The 16,967-nt window shown below is 42.9% G+C and overlaps 2 protein-coding genes across 2 annotated transcripts; both read left to right on the top strand.

Moving 5' to 3' along the window:
• Positions 1-662: 662 nt before the first annotated feature.
• rps9 (ribosomal protein S9) lies at positions 663-3,209 on the top strand. Its single transcript, XM_071395020.1, has 5 exons — positions 663-719; positions 1,363-1,474; positions 1,569-1,691; positions 2,040-2,226; positions 2,976-3,209. Exons 2-5 carry the CDS (start codon positions 1,378-1,380, stop codon positions 3,151-3,153), a joined length of 585 nt encoding a protein of 194 aa, XP_071251121.1. The 5' UTR covers positions 663-719; positions 1,363-1,377; the 3' UTR covers positions 3,154-3,209.
• A 2,281-nt stretch (positions 3,210-5,490) lies between these two features.
• mboat7 (membrane bound O-acyltransferase domain containing 7) lies at positions 5,491-16,686 on the top strand. The gene is given in 7 exon segments (XM_071395016.1): positions 5,491-5,612; positions 7,983-8,109; positions 8,211-8,367; positions 8,861-9,056; positions 12,842-12,994; positions 13,102-13,278; positions 13,471-16,686. Coding segments are annotated over 7 exon segments (1,335 nt in total). The 3' UTR covers positions 13,874-16,686.
• The last annotated feature ends 281 nt before the right edge of the window (positions 16,687-16,967 follow it).

The following is a 16,967-nucleotide window of genomic DNA, read 5'->3' as shown; positions in this document are numbered from 1 at the left end:
CCTCCACCCCCTCTCTATCAATTAGCCTACTCCTAGGTACCATATGCACGCTCTTCTGTTGTGAGTGTACGTGCAACATGTCGTTTGAGTGGGTGTGGTGGTTAGTAGGCTATCACTTTTCTAAAAGCATTAGCTACCCTTACGAAAGAAAAATAATCAATCAACACACTCAGACTGGTCCATTTGTTGTGTCTACATCTCTGCTCTCTGTCTCCCAGTAGCACTGACAGTGGTGGCTGTCAGAGATTTGTGACAGCTGGGTCTCTCACACACACACACACACACACACACACACACACACACACACACACAGAGACAGCCCCTACATAGGATGCCGGGCCAACACACATAACGTTACACATTTTTTGGGATATTTTGTAAACAATGTTCAATAACCGAACAGTCCTACACAACAGCTCACAAAATAATACATGGCATACCTAGGTGATCCAACGTTCATTCCGTGTAGTACACTAGACTAGATAGTTGTTTGAAAAGTTAGTTGTTCTTGTTCAGCAAGTAAACAGAAACGGTTTTGGTTTGACGAACAAAGCTGTAGTTTTAAAGTTGAACAACAGATGGAGGTATTTACAGCACCAACTGCTGCTTTGAAGTGGTGTCGTCACATATTTGTGGGAAATGTAGTTCGTGGGATCCATATAAATACTGGAGAAATCCAATTTGACTTCCTCTTTATCGCACTGGCCTGTGGAACACAGGTAATAACGTACTATGCGCTTTAGTTTGTCTTGTTTTTTCATAGAAGTAGGGTCGCAATGTTGAGAAGTAATGTATTTATTCGTTTAGTTGTGCATTTCGGTTACACCAACCAACATCTTTTGTATATTTTGGGCATAACTTCTGCCTTATTCGATCATGTCGGTCGTACACGCACTGTACAACGTTGTTAGCACGCTAACGCTAGCTAGTTAGCAAGAGTGACATAGCTGACGTTACTATGCTGGATTTCTCTGCATCTTCTCAAAAACTTTACGCTCTATCAAACTACATTTACAATTTGAAGTTGTATAGGTTGGGAAACAAATTCCTTAATATAAATTGTCTATTTGTGAGTCCTTTTGACGCTAGTTAAATGGCCAACAAGTTCCCACTTGGTTTCGCCAGCCAAGTTACGGAGTAAACATTATCGGGGCCTGTCACGGTGAACTGACCCTGATCCATACAACTAAATCTACTTATATTTTGCTAATAGCTTAACTGCCTTATTAAACGTGTTAAATATTCATGGGTGTATGACTTAAGATGGACTGCAGAATAATTAACATGGGTTGAAATTCAGTATAATCACATGTGTAATCGCAATGTTGGAACTGAACAGCCATATCAATTCTTATTCCTCAGGCACTTTGATCCACTATGCCGGTTGCCAGGAGTTGGGTTTGTCGCAAGACATACGTCACCCCCCGCCGCCCCTTCGAGAAGTCTCGTCTCGACCAGGAGCTTAAACTTATCGGTATGTGTGCAAATAGCAGGTTTTGATTTATATATGAATATGCTGGTCTCTAAATACCATTTATTTTTTCATTAAATTAACTTTAATCTCTCAGGGGAGTATGGTCTGAGGAACAAGCGTGAGGTGTGGAGGGTGAAGTTCACCCTGGCCAAGATCCGCAAGGCCGCCAGAGAGCTGCTCACTCTGGATGAGAAGGACCCCAAGCGTCTTTTTGAAGGTACACCACAGCTAGATTGTTCTCTGAGCTATATTTTGACTGTTTCTAGAAGTCCTTTGAGCTGTTAGCTAGTCAGATATCGGCCAATGATTTAAATATTCGATATTCAGATTGTCTGTGGTGTCAAGAATTCCTCGTGAATGAGGCCGTCAGTCAGATTTCTAGATGCCTTAAATCGGGGATAATCCGATTTTACCCTAAGAGGTCCAGATTACTGCTGGTTCTGTTCTACCTGAATTAATTGCACCCACCTGGGGTTCCAGGTCTCAATCAGTCCCTGATTAGGGCCAGATTAGAGGGCCCTATGTTGTGATCAGTGACTGAAAATTGCTGCATCCTGTCTCCTAGGTAACGCCCTGCTCAGGCGTCTGGTGAGGATCGGTGTGCTGGATGAGGGCAAGATGAAGCTCGATTACATCCTGGGCCTGAAGGTGGAGGACTTCTTGGAGAGGAGGCTCCAGACTCAGGTCTTCAAGCTGGGCCTTGCTAAGAGCATCCACCACGCCCGCGTTCTCATCCGCCAGAGGCACATCCGGTAAGCTGTTGATGGTCACTAGATGGCCATGCTAGAAAGGACAAGTCGGTAGATCATTACACTGGTCTGTTATTTTAAACAGGCTCTATGATGAACTTGTGACTGGTTATTAAACCATTTGTAACATGTACATTTCTAAAATTCTCTCACATGCCTACACTAACTGTTCAGGGAACTATTATGAGTTGAAACTGCACAACTCATGAGTTACTTTCTCAATCCTTAGAGGGCCTCAAACAATAGCTCATCCCTGAGTGTGGTTTAACATTTCAGCAAGGTCAATTCGGTAACAAACCGTATACCTTGTCTATGACTGCCCAGAGCCAATCCTGCCCATCAAGTGGGAAAACAGTTTCAGCAAGGTCAATGCAGTAACAGACTGTATACCTTGTCTATAAGACTGCCCAGAGCCAAGCGAGAGGCAGACTGCTGCTGTCTTATTTGCTGACAGGTAACGTATGGAGAATTGCACCTCGGGCAGATATATGGAGCAATGGTCACGGCAAACTGTCAAGTGTATTTAACTTGTTAGGCAATTGCATGGTCTTCAATTTAGTTTGGTAAGAGTACTTTACCTCATCAGGCAGGCCGATGATTAAAATTAATATTTAGACTTCCTGTGGTGTCAAGAATTCCTCGTGAATGAGGCCTGTCATTGATGCCAAACTATTCACGCTCGATGGTTATTTGTCTATGCTATTAAGTGGGGAGGAACAAACCACTTATTGAGTTTTCCTTTCTCCCTCCAGTGTGCGCAAGCAGGTAGTCAACATCCCCTCCTTCGTGGTGCGCCTGGACAGCCAGAAGCACATTGACTTCTCCCTGCGTTCACCATACGGTGGCGGACGCCCCGGCCGTGTCAAGAGAAAGAATGCCAAGAAGGGCCAGGGTGGTGCTGGGGGAGCTGATGAGGAAGAGGAGGATTAAAATGGAGGCTGACTGACACTTCCTGTTTTTCAATAATAAAAACATTTGACCATGAATTTAAGTGATCATTTTTACTTGATATGTGATGGAAACTGATGCTAGTTAAGGCCTCTGCACAATAATTGACTACACATAATGGCTACATTAGGGTTACAGATGTGTGATTGCTGGACATTATATAGGGCTAATGTAATTCTGACTTGCTCAGTTGGCTATTGGGTGTGACTAATCAAATGTTCACAAGCTTTGTAAATAGGTGTAGACTAACTGAACTGCTTGCTTATGGCCATTTCCCAACAGTGGAGAGCAATAAATGAAAATAACACTGACTAACCATAACCTGGCTAGAGACACAGGGTACCAGGTTGTGCAGGGGTACTAAGGAATTGAAGTAGATAAGTGACTAGGCAACGGGATGAATGGTGACAAGTCAAGAGGGCAAAAAAGGGTGAATGCAGATCATCTATAGCTATTGGTTAACAAGCAGGTGGGTAGGAGCTGTGCAGTGTCTTGTTGGTACCAGACTTGGTGCATCAGTTTTCCCTGTTATCAGAACTGTGTGGCTGGAGTCAAACAATTTTTAGGGCCTTCTGACACTGCCTGGGTTAGAGGTCCTGGATGGCAGGGCGCTCATCCCAAGTTATGTACTGGCCCATAAGCACTAGCCTCTAGTCTAGCGCCTTGTGGTTGGATGCTGAGCAGTTGCCATACCAAGTGGCAATGTTAGACTGATATTCATAAATTTGACACTTGAAATGTAGGCCAATCTGCGGTTAAAATGATAAAGCAGTCATCCCTCCACTCCTTTATGGGTCTGGAGAAATGTAAACATTCATTCATAGACGGCTATGGATGCAAGGAACAAATATCCATAATTTTAAATGATATTCACCATGTTTAACATTGGTCACAATTGCTTAAAATAAGCTAATTTGGGTTCTGCTGGGGAATATACACAAAACACGATGAATGGCACAACAATGGGCCTCATGGTATCTCTGTGCATTCAAATTGCCATTTATAAAATGCAATTGCGTTTGTTTTTCCGTAGCTTATGCCTGCCCATACCATAACCCCACCGCCATCATGGGGCACTCTGCTCACAACTTGACATCAGCAAACCGTTCGCCCACATGACGCCATACACGCTGTCTGCCATTTGCCCGGTACAGTTGAAACCGGGATTCATCCATGAAGGGCACACTTCTCCAGCATGCCGGTGAACATCGAAGGTGAACATTTGCCCACTGAAGTCGGTTACAACGTAGAACTGCAGTCAGGTCAAGACCCTGGTGAGGATGACAAGCATGCAGATTGTCCCTGAGACGGTTTCTAACAGTTTGTGCAGAAAGTCTAAGGTTTGCAACAACAAAAAAGGTTTAATGAGCTGTCCGGGTGGCTGGTCTCAGACAATTCCGCAGGTGAGGTCCTGGGCTGGCTTGGCTACATGTGGTCTGCGGTTGTGAGGCATGTTAGACAAACTGCCAAATTCTCTAAAATGATGTTGGTGGTGGCTTATGGTAGAGAAATTAACATTAAATTCTCCAGCAAAAGCTCAATTGGACATTCCTGCAGTCAGCATGCCAATTGCACGCTCCCTCAAAACTTGAGGTATCTGTGGCATTGTGTTGTGTGACAAAATTGCACATTTTAGAGTGGCCTTTTATTGTCCCCAGCACAAGGTGCACCTGTGTTATGATCAAGCTGTTTAATCAGCTTCTTGATATGCCACAACTGTCAGATGGATGTATTGTCTTGGTAAAGGAGAAATGCTCACTAACGGATGTAAACAAATGTGTGCACAACATTTGAGAGAAATAAGCATTTTGGAACATTTCTGGGATCTTTTATTTCAGCTCATGAAACACGGGACCAACACTTTACATTTATATTTTTGTTCAGTGTATACTGTATAATTGGGTACGACAGTTGAACAAAGCTTATGAGACATTAAGTAATATTCCTCAAGAATCAATGGGTTCGCTATATTAATGTAAAATTCCAAACCATTTCAAGCAGAATGATTGATTATTTTTTTAAATGTACATTTATGGACTGGGCAGTGTCCATGTGCGGGGTTTTGGTTGTGAATGACACGTTGTTGCGATAGTAGGAAGTGGGATTTACCAAATCATCACTGTGCTTGAATATTTGTTCCAGGAATTGTTAACTATATTGAATGTCGGCCTGATTTTAAACGTGAGTACGTTTACTACTAGTTTAGCTACATCCTTTGAACAGAGATGAACACATGATGTATAATAGGCCTATCTGCTCTGCTCTGAAGGTTTATTGTAAGTGAAATGTGTGGGTGTTATTGTTGCTGTAGGTCCTCCAATGAAGCAGGGGGCAGCGTTGCTCTTGGGCCTCTCGATCACCATAGCAACCTGTCATGTCCATGCGCTCCACTCGCTGGTGACAGTGCTTGGAACATGGATCATCATCAAGAGCAGCTGGCGGTGAGATATTAGTGATGGTGGGGGAGAAATCCATGTAGTTACATACCGATATATTATTTTTTGACGATATGTTGTATCGTTTTGACAACATCGCAATATATTTGTTTGCGCTAGTTGGCTGTACCTGCAACAAAACTCCAGTATTTTTTCTTCATCTTTTTAAATCCGGAGCCAATTTGTTTTCAGCACTTACTTCCATGACTGATCACAACTTGTGTTCTCATGGCTCTCTTGTCCCTTTGCAGCAGACATATGGTGAGCAGTATGTTTGGAACATCGAATTGCAATACATATTGTATCAGCGCCAAAGTATCGTGGTAATAACTTATCGTAAGGTCCCTGGCAATTCCCAGCCCTAAGAGACATTATTGAAAATATACAAATGATATACAGTTGAAGTCGGAAGTTTACATAAACTAGTTTTAATGACTCCAACCTAAGTGTTTCAACCACTCCACAAATTTCTTGTTAACAAACTATAGTTTTGGCAAGTCGGTTAGGACATCTACTTTGTGCACGACACAAGTAATTTTTCCAAAATTGTTTACAGACAGATTATTTCACTTATAACTTACTGTATCACAATTCCAGTGGGTCGGAAGTTACCATACACTAAGTTGACTGTGCCTTTAAACAGCTTGGAAAATTCCAGAAAATTATGTCATGGCTTTAGAAGCTTCTGATAGGCTAATTGACATCATTTGAGTCAATTAGAGTTGTACCTGTGGATGTATTTCAAGGCCTACCTTCAAACTCAGTGCCTCTTTACTTGACATCATGGGAAAATCAAAAGAAAACAGCGAAGACCTCAGAAAAAAATTGGAGACATCTACAAGTCTGGTTCATCCTTGGGAGAAATTTCCAAACGCCTGAAGGTACCACGTTCATCTGTACAAACAATAGTACGCAAGTATAAACACCATGGGACCACGCAGCCGTCATACCGCTTAGGAATGAGATGCGTTCTGTCTCCTAGAGATTAACATACTTTGGTGTGAAAAGTGGAAATCAATCCCAGAACAAGAGCGAAGAACCCTGTGAAGATGCTGGAGGAAACAGGTACAAAGTATCTATATCAACAGTAAAACAAGTCCTATATCGACATAACCTGAAAGGCCGCTCAGCAAGGAAGAAGCCACTGCTCCAAAACCGCCATAATAAAGCCAGACTACGGGTTTGCAACTGCACATAGGGACAAAGATCATACTTTTTGGAGAAATGTCCTCTGGTCTGATGAAACAAAAATAGAACTGTTTGGCCATAATGACCATTGTTATGTTTGGAGGAAAAATGGGGAGGCTTGCAAGCCGAAGAACACCATTCCAACCGTGAAGCATGGGGGTGGCAGCATCATGTTGTGGGTGTGCTTTGCTGCAGGAGGGACTGGTGCACTTCACAAAATAGATGGCATCATGAGGTAGGAAAATGATGTGGATATATTGACGCAACATCTCAAGACATCAGTCAGGAAGTTAAAGCTTGGTCGCAAATGGGTCTTCCAAATGGACAATCACCCCAAGCATACTTCCAAAGTTGTGGCAAAATGGCTTAAGGACAACAAAGTCAAGGTATTGGAGTGGCCATCACAAAGCCCTGACCTCAATCCCATAGAATATTTGTGGGTGTAACAGTATAACTTTAGACCGTCCCCCTCACCCCGACCCGGGTGCGAACCAGGGACCCTCTGCACACATCAACAACAGTCACCCACGAAGCTTCGTTACCCATCGCTCCACAAAAGCCACGCCCCTTGCAGAGCAAGGGGAACCACTTCAAGGTCTCAAAGCGAGTGACGTAACCGATTGAAACGCTATTTGCGCGCACCACTGCTAACTAGCTAGCCATTTCACATCCGTTACATGGGCAGAACTGAAAAATCGTGTTTGAGCAAGGAGGCCTAAAAACCTGACTCAGTTACACCTGCTCTGTCAAGAGGAATGGGCCAAAATTCACCCAACTTACTGTGGGAAGCTTGTGGAAGGCTACCCGAAACGTTTAACCCAAGTTAAACAATTTAAGGGCAATGCTACCAAATACTAATTGAGTGTTTGTAAACTTCTGACCCACTGGGAATGTGATGAAAGCAATAAAAGATGAAATAAATAATTCTCTACTATTATTCTGACATTTCACATTCTTAAAATAAAGTGGTGATCCTAACTGACCTAAGACAGGGAATTTTTACTAGGATTAAATGTCAGGAATTGTGAAAAACTGAGTTTAAATGTATTTGGCTAAGGTGTATGTAAACTTCTGACTTCAACTGTATCAAGACACTGTAGAACACTCCTGTGTCGTAATGGTGTGCCACTATTTAGTGTGACAGTCAGGATCTTCTCTCTCACCCATTCCCCTGTTTACCTTCTTCAGGAGTGCCTCAGCTCTCTCTCTGGCCTGGACCTTCCTCTACCTCCTCTTCTTCAGACTGGTCACATGGTTTGGCCTGCCGCCGCCAACATCCTTTGCCAACTCCATCCAGCTACTCCTCACTCTGAAGGTACATCTACAGGAAGAGCTGGAGGGCATACACAATTACAGAAATGCAAGGGCATAATGCATCATGTTGTTTACAGTAACAACCCACTTGTTTTCATTCAGATGGTCAGTCTGGCCAATGAGGTGCAGAGTTTTCACCTAGAGAAGAAACAGGAAGTGAGCTCATTCTCCAAGTCTCCTGTGGTTGGTGGACTGTCCCAAGAGCCTTCCCTCTATGATATGATAGCCTATAGCTACTGCTATGTGGGTATAATGACAGGTAAGGCTGTCTAGCCCCATTCCCTAGTTTGTTTTATCATACAGGGCTACTGTCAACATATCCACAGTTCACCCTTTTCTCCTGACCTCTTTTTGATATGGAGACAGGTGAATGGCTTCAGTGTGTATGTGTGTGGTGTAAATGTACCATGTATCTAGTATGATTTGCCACTAATTTGCTTTTGCACCCATTTTAACTGTTGTTGTTTCTCTCTGTCTTTCTATCTGCCACTAGTAAAATATTGTGAGTCTGCTTACGTTTTCTCTTCCAATACATGACCTTCCTGTAACTCTCCCTCCTTTTTTTACTCACCCCTTCGTCCATCACCCATTAACACTACTCCTCCTTGCAATCTATCCTTTTTTTGTCCTCCAATGATCCTTCTCTCTCCTTATTGTCTTTTCTAACTTGTACTATTCACCTTGTCTATCCTACCACTTCTCCCTCAATGCTCTCTCTTCATCCCTTCATTTATCCCTGCATCTCCCTAAAGGCCCGTTCTTCCGGTTCCAAACCTATGTGGACTGGCTGAGGCAGCCCAGCTCCCTGGACCTTCCTGGCTGGGTACCCTGCATGCTGAGGCTGAGGTTGGTGCCTGTCTACGGAGTTCTGTTCCTGACCACCAACATGTACTTCCCCCTGGCATACGTCCGCACTGAAGAGTTCCTGGAACATCACTTTTTCTTCAGGTAGCAAAACAGCACTCTTGATTTTGTAAAAATGTTGGTAAAAAAATTGCTTGTATCAAAAAAAGGTATACTACCATTCAAAAGTTGGGGTCACTTAGAAATGTGTTTTTTAAAGAAAAGCAAATTTTTTTGTCCATTAAAATAACATCAAATTGATCAGAAATACAGTGTAGAGATTGTTAATGTTGTAAATGACTATTGTAGCTGGAAACAGCAGATTTTTTATGGAATATCTACATTGGTGTACAGAGGCCCATTATCAGCAGCCATCACTCCTGTGTTCCAATGGCACGTTGTGTTAGCTAATCCAAGTTTATCATTTTAAAAGGCTAATTGATCATTAGAAAACCCTTTTGCAATTATGTTAGCACAGCTGAAAACTGTTGTACTGATTAAAGAAGCAATCAAACTGGCCTTCTTTAGACTAGTTGAGTATCTGGAGCATCAGGATTTGTGGGTTCGATTACAGGCTCAAAATGGCCAGAAACAAAGACCTTTCTTCTGAAACTCGTCAGTCTATTCTTGTTCTGAGAAATGAAGGCTATTCCATGCGAGGAATTGACAAGAAACTGAAGATCTCGTACAACGCTGTGTACTACTCAGAACAGCACAAATTGTCTCTAACCAGAATAGAAAGAGGAGTGGGAGGCCCCGGTGTACAACTGAGCAAGAGGACAAGTACATTAGTGTCAAGTTTGAGAAACCGACGCCTCACAAGTCCTCAATTGGCAGCTTCATTAAATAGTACCCGCAAAACACCAGTCTCAAAGTCAACAGTGAAGAGGCGACTCCGGGATGCTGGCCTTCTAGGCAGAGTTGCAAAGAAAAAGCCATATCTCAGACTGGCCAATAAAAAGAAAAGATTAAGATGCCAAAAAAGATTAAGATACCAAAACCTGCGGGCTCTCCTTCACTGCAGCCGAGGTGAGTAAAACATTTAAACGTGTTAAGGCTGCAGGCCCAGACGGCATTCCCAGCCACGTCCTCAGAGCATGCGCAGACCAGCTGGCTGGTGTGTTTACGGACATATTCAATCAATCCTTATCCCAGTCTGCTGTCCCCACATGCTTCAAGAGGGCCACCATTGTTCCTGTTCCCAAGAAAGCTAAGGTAACTGAGCTAAACGACTACCGCCCCGTAGCACTCACTTCCGTCATCATGAAGTGCTTTGAGAGACTAGTCAAGGACCATATCACCTCCACCCTACCGGACACCCTAGACCCACTCCAATTTGCTTACCGACCCAATAGGTCCACAGACGACGCAATCGCAACCACACTGCACACACCCATCTGGACAAGAGGAATACCTATGTGAGAATGCTGTTCATCGACTACAGCTCAGCATTTAACATCATAGTACCCTCCAAACTCGTCATCAAGCTCGAGACCCTGGGTCTCGACCCCGCCCTGTGCAACTGGGTCCTGGACTTCCTGACGGGCCACCCCCAGGTGGTGAGGGTAGGTAACAACATCTCCACCCCGCTGATCCTCAACACTGGGGCCCCACAAGGGTGCGTTCTGAGCCCTCTCCTGTACTCCCTGTTCACCCACGACTGCGTGGCCATGCACGCCTCCAACTCAATCATCAAGTTTGCGGATGACACTACAGTGGTAGGCTTGATTACCAACAACGACGAGACGGCCTACAGGGAGGAGGTGAGGGCCCTCGGAGTGTGGTGTCAGGAAAATAACCTCACACTCAACAAAACAAAGGAGATGATTGTGGACTTCAGGAAACAGCAGAGGGAGCACCCCCCTATCCACATCGACGGGACAGTAGTGGAGAAGGTGGAAAGTTTTAAGTTCCTCGGTGAACACATCACGGACAAACTGAATTGGTCCACCCACACAGACAGCGTTGTGAAGAAGGCGCAGCAGCGCCTCTTCAACCTCAGGAGGCTGAAGAAATTCGGCTTGTCACCAAAAGCACTCAAACTTCTACAGGTGCACAATCGAGAGCATCCTGTCGGGCTGTATCACCGCCTGGTACGGCAACTGCTCCGCCCACAACCGTAAGGCTCTCCAGAGGGTAGTGAGGTCTGCACAACGCATCACCGGGGGCAAACTACCTGCCCTCCAGGACACCTACACCACCCGATGTCACAGGAAGGCCATAAAGATCATCAAGGACAACAACCACCCAAGCCACTGCCTGTTCACCCCGCTATCATCCAGAAGGCGAGGTCAGTACAGGTGCATCAAAGCAGGGACCGAGAGACTGAAAAACAGCTTCTATCTCAAGGCCATCAGACTGTTAAACAGCCACCACTAACATTTAGCGGCCGCTGCCAACATACTGACTCAACTCCAGCCACTTTAATAATATGAATTGATGGAAATTATGTAAAAATGTACCACTAGCCACTTTAAACAATGCCACTTAATATAATGTTTACATACCCTACATTACTCATCTCATATGTATATGTATATACTGTACTCTATATCATCTACTGCATCTTGCCATCTTTATGTAATACATGTATCACTAGCCACTTTAAACTATGCCACTTTATGTTTACATACCCTACATTACTCATCTCATATGTATATACTGTACTCTATACATCTACTGCATCTTGCCTATGCCGTTCTGTACCATCACTCATTCATATATCTTTATGTACATATTCTTTATCCCTTTACACTTGTGTGTATAAGGTAGTAGTTGTGGAATTGTTAGGTTAGATTACTTGTTGGTTATTACTGCATTGTCGGAACTAGAAGCACAAGCATTTCGCTACACTCGCATTAACATCTGCTAACCATGTGTATGTGACAAATAAAATTTGATTTGATTTGAGATGGGCAAAGGAACACAGGCACTGGACAGAGGAAGATTGGAAAAAAGTGTTATGGACAGACAAATCTAAGTTTGAGGTGTTCGGATCACAAAGAAGAACATTGGTGAGCTGCAGAAATAATTAAAAGATGCTGGAGGAGTGCTTGACGCCATCTGTCAAGCATGGTGGAGGCAATGTGATGGTCTGGGAGTGCTTTGGTGGTGGTAAAGTGGGAGATTTGTACAGGGTAAAAGGGATCTTGAAGAAGGAAGGCTATCACTCCATTTTGCAATGCCATGCCATACCCTGTGGACAGCGCTTAACTGGAACCAATTTCCTCCTACAACAGGACAATGACCCAAAGCTCAGCTCCGAACTATTTAGGGAAGAAGCAGTCAGCTGGTATTCTGTCTATAATGGAGTGGCCAGCACAGTCACCCGATCTCAACCCTATTGAGCTGTTGTGGGAGCAGCTTAACTGTATGGTACGAAAGAAGTGCCCATCAAACCAACTTGTGGGAGGTGCTTCAGGAAACATGGGGTGAAATCTCTTCAGATTACCTCAATAATTGACAACTAGAATGCCAAAGGTCTTCAAGGCTTTAATTGCTGCAAATGGAGGATTCTTTGACGAAAGCAAAGTTTGAAGGACACAATTATAATTTCAATTAAAAATAATTATTTATAACCTTGTCAGTCTTGACTATTTCCTATTCATTTTGCAACTCATTTCATGTATGTTTTCATGGAAAACAAGGACATTTCTAAGGGACCCCAAACTTTTGAATGGTAGAGAAGATTTTTAAAATTTATATATTTATTTTGAGTTGGCATAACAATTGTGAGTTCATTCACCGCTGTCTTTCTCTCTCCAGAGAGCTACGGGATTTTAAACCATTAAATAATAGAGGGCTAAATGGATGGATTTCCTAGATGACTGAAAACAATTGGCACTCGTAGTTATACATTAATGAGGTCTCTCTCTACCCCCCCCCTCCAGGTTGTTCTACATGACGGGGGTGTTCTTTGTGTTCCGGATGCGGTTCTACGCTGCATGGTGTGGGGCAGAGGCTGGCTACATCAGCGCAGGACTGGGCTGTTAGCCAGAGGGGGCGCTCTCCAAGCCGGGAGGTGGTCCCACTGTCAACTACAGGCAAGTCTCACACAGGATATTCAGTCCAGTTGGGGAAAACAGTAAAGTACATTAATTCCTAATTATTTAAGTGTTTAATCTTGGTTTTGATTCTTCGGTCTCTCCAGCCCTGACCCTGAAAGTCCGGTTGTGTACGACTTCAAAACCATCCAGAACATTGACCCATACAACACTGACTTCTGTGTGAAGGTCCGCCACGGGATGCGCTACTGGAACATGACTGTGCAGTGGTGGCTGCATAACTACATCTACCCCAACTCCCCCTTCAAGGCTTACGCACTCAAGTAAGGGTCCTATGCAGGTTCACTAGAGAAGGCATGTGTATTATGTCTAAAATAAACTGTCTCATAGAAGTCTGTTAAACTACAAAACTACAGTCCACTTTCAATATATTTGTAACTGCCAGATAAGATGTCCCCTGAATGTCATTTGATGCATATGTTTCACAATTCTCTCTCTCTCTTTCTCTCTCCCAGGGCTGGATGGACCATGTTCATCAGTGCATACTGGCACGGGCTTCACGCTGGCTACTACCTGTCATTCCTCACCATTCCCCTGTGCATTGCGGCTGAGTCGGCCATGGAGGCATCGGTCAGGGCCAAGCTGGGGCCCCGGGGTCAGAGTGCCTTCGACTGGGTCCACTGGTTCCTTAAGATGAGGGCCTATGACTACATGTGTATGGGCTTCGTCCTGCTGAAACCCAGCGACACCGTCCACTACTGGACCTCCATCTACTTCATCATCGCCCTGGCCTGCATTCTGTTCGGGAGGCTGATGAAGCGAGGAAAGAGGGCGAGAAAGAAGAGTGAAAAGGAGGAGAAAATTGAGGGGGAGAAGATAGAGTTGAAGCAAGAGGACGTGAGAGAGAAGACAGAGTGAGAATGGATTGATGGGTGGGAGATGGGAGGATGTACTGTATGGGGAGGATTGGTTTACTAAAGAACTACAATTCCCACAATTCACTGTCTGTCACTGATCTGTATGGGTCACTTTTGTCAGTTAGGTCCAGTGATGTCTCCCCTGGTAGAGAAGAGTTATGTTCAATCCCGAACTGGCCCCTAGACCCTACTAGGGTTTGACTTGCAGTTGGGAGGTAGAATAGATGAAGTTGTAGGATTTCCCTAACCAGGAGACATCATTGGACTATTAGCTGAATACAGTGAACCCTTATGAACATTGTTGTAACCCAGTAACAGTTGCCATGGTGATATTACGTTACAAACCACGTGTACATACAGGTATAATTGGGTGAAAGAATGTTTGCTTAATGAATGTTATTTTTGATGTGTGAGTGCCAAAAAAGTTCAGGGGGATGTAAATTATTCAGCTACTTCACTTGTATGTATATAGCTCCCTTCAGTAACCACGAGCACAACCGTTCCTTGATTTTAACTGGCGGCTTTATTCTGTAGATTTAGTCAGAATTATCACCTTCCGTGAGAACTATAAAGTAAATGAAAAATACAGTTAAGCACACTCTTACAACCTTATCTTACGAGTGACTTATTAGCTTGGTACAACTCTGAAGTGCTTACATACAAAAACAGTTTAGCTGGCGCTATAACAGTATTAGATTAAACACATGAATAAAGGAAAAACACCTCATTGGCTGCTTATTACAGAAGGGAGGAAATCAAGCTTCACACTTATTATTCCTGGCATGAATTCACGCTTCATCCTTAATTATTATAACGTTACCATCCTAACATATACGCTTCAAACTTTATGAACTACACCCGATGACATGAAAACTTAGCTAACACAGCGCGGGATTGCCTTCCCTCCAAAAGTGTGTTGCTACAATAAGGATCCCCGTTACAACAGTTATTAGCTACGTAGTTCCGCTTCTCTTATCATTTCCCCGCACAGCGGACACGTAAACAATTCAAACACAAAACAACGACATAACCTGTAAGTCTAACTGTCAGTTACACAATTCAAACACAAAACAACGACATAACCTGTAAGTCTAACTGGCAGTTACATGTGTGTGTGATTATTTCAAATCACAGTCGATTTTCATACAAATATACTTTAATTAGTTTAGAGGACACAATTGTATGTTCTAAGGCTGTAGGTTCAAGATGCTGCCTTGAAACGGAGTAGAAAGTACTGTATAACCACAGCGGCACATCCCTTGAATCTATTCATAGAGCAAGGACTGAATTTGAACTGGGATCTAAGTATGTTACTCAGTCTGTATTTTTGCCTAAATCTCTAATCCCATTGACATCAATGCATGATTTATCTCAAGCCATGACCAGATCAACAATGCATTTTCCCGGGGCAACAAGACTTTCTGCTTCTTTATATTTTCGAGTTTTCATTGATCAGGCCGTTCCTATGATCAGTTTTCTGCACTATTCTATAACTTAACTTTGGATAACCATGAGTACATACCGAGTTATACTTGTCTAGTTTTAAAACGCATATAGAGGATCCATTCATAATGAATGTGGCAGTTGTATACGTTCTCTTTCCTCAACATTCTTATTAGGTTTTGTATTATGATATGATCATTTCTCCCTTATCTCCAAGTTGAAAGGAAAACAAATTCTCTGTCATTATTAAGTGGAGCCATCCTCAGTGATTTGTTCTCAGAGTGAAGACCAAGAAACTTGAAATAACTTTCACTGTGTCAAGAGGGGCTACTGGAACCAAAAAGACCAGTGCAAATTTCAGAATGGAATCTGTGGTTTAGAAAAATACATGAATTGCTTAAGGTATTTACTATGACTTTAATCTGAATTTATTTTACTGCATTATTTAAAATGTCGTTTTGGGTGATCTTCTGAAATGTTCTCTTTTGATTTGACCTGTAAATGAGCATTTTACTCATCTCTTCTTCTTTACAAAAATGATCTGTCCTGCATTCCGTAGTCATTAGTTATTTGATTAGTAATCTCTTGTGGACAGATGCACGTAACATAAATAGAGCATCTGCTGCAATTACGCCAGAATTGAGTTCTGGATGTCTGAGATTATTTGATTAGAGATGTAATTTTATACTGTATGGTGAATATGTATTTATTGTTCTTTATTGTTGTCTGTGTGTCACTGGCTACATCTCAGATGACACCCGGCTATTCCCCAGACAGTGCATACTTTTGGTCAGACCTGGGCCAAAAGTAGTGCACTATATTAGGAAATAAGTTGCCTCAGTCAGAACATTTTGTCAGTGACTGAGGACTGACTGACTGCTAAGGTAAGGTTGTAGAAAGACCAAGCTACTACCTTACCAGTCAGTCCTCAGTCACTGCCAAAATGTTTGACTGCCATCTTATTACTATATCATTTTTTAAATATTGTGCTGACAGAATAAAAAAGTTATTTGGAATGATATTTCTTGTAATTTCATTTACTTGATAGCATGGAAGCATTGTATTATTATTGTTTACCACAATCTGATATAGCCAAACCTTCCCTCCTTTTCCTTGTGCCAAAACCCTAGCCCCGAAGAAACGACTCCCTTGTGTTTTATCAGCCAACTCATTTCAGTACATGACCAGTACAGAACACATTCCTTGATGGTTGCTTCTCCATCTTTCTCTCTGTCACGTGTAATATTGAGTTTTTCTTGTGTATTTTTGTTTGTTTCTGAATGGTTTCTCCTTGATACTATGATGATTGTAACTCTCCCTGCCTTGTAACAGTTCAGTGTTACCAATGGAATACATGTCTCGGCTATTCAACACGTCTAAAGTCGTGTTCCTTATTGATGTTTTGTTCATGGATGTTGGCTGTAGTTGTTTTATTAGTGCACATTTCTCTTGCAATTTCTGATCTGACATGGTTCATTCTATAGTTTTTACTTACTATAGGAGTTGTCAGACCTGAAAATTATCAACGTTCCCCTATCCCCTTGCACATACTCACACGCACAGCCACAAACACACAAATCCCACCCATGCTTGCCTCTATGGTTACCTAACATGTCACATCAGTGCACAGACAGGTTTATGAACTGAAGCAC

Source organism: Salvelinus alpinus, chromosome 4 (assembly GCF_045679555.1).
Source record: "Salvelinus alpinus chromosome 4, SLU_Salpinus.1, whole genome shotgun sequence".
In the NCBI taxonomy this organism is placed as follows: domain Eukaryota; kingdom Metazoa; phylum Chordata; class Actinopteri; order Salmoniformes; family Salmonidae; genus Salvelinus; species Salvelinus alpinus.
Note: the sequence above shows the minus strand (reverse complement) of the source record. Positions and strands in the feature narration are given on the sequence as shown.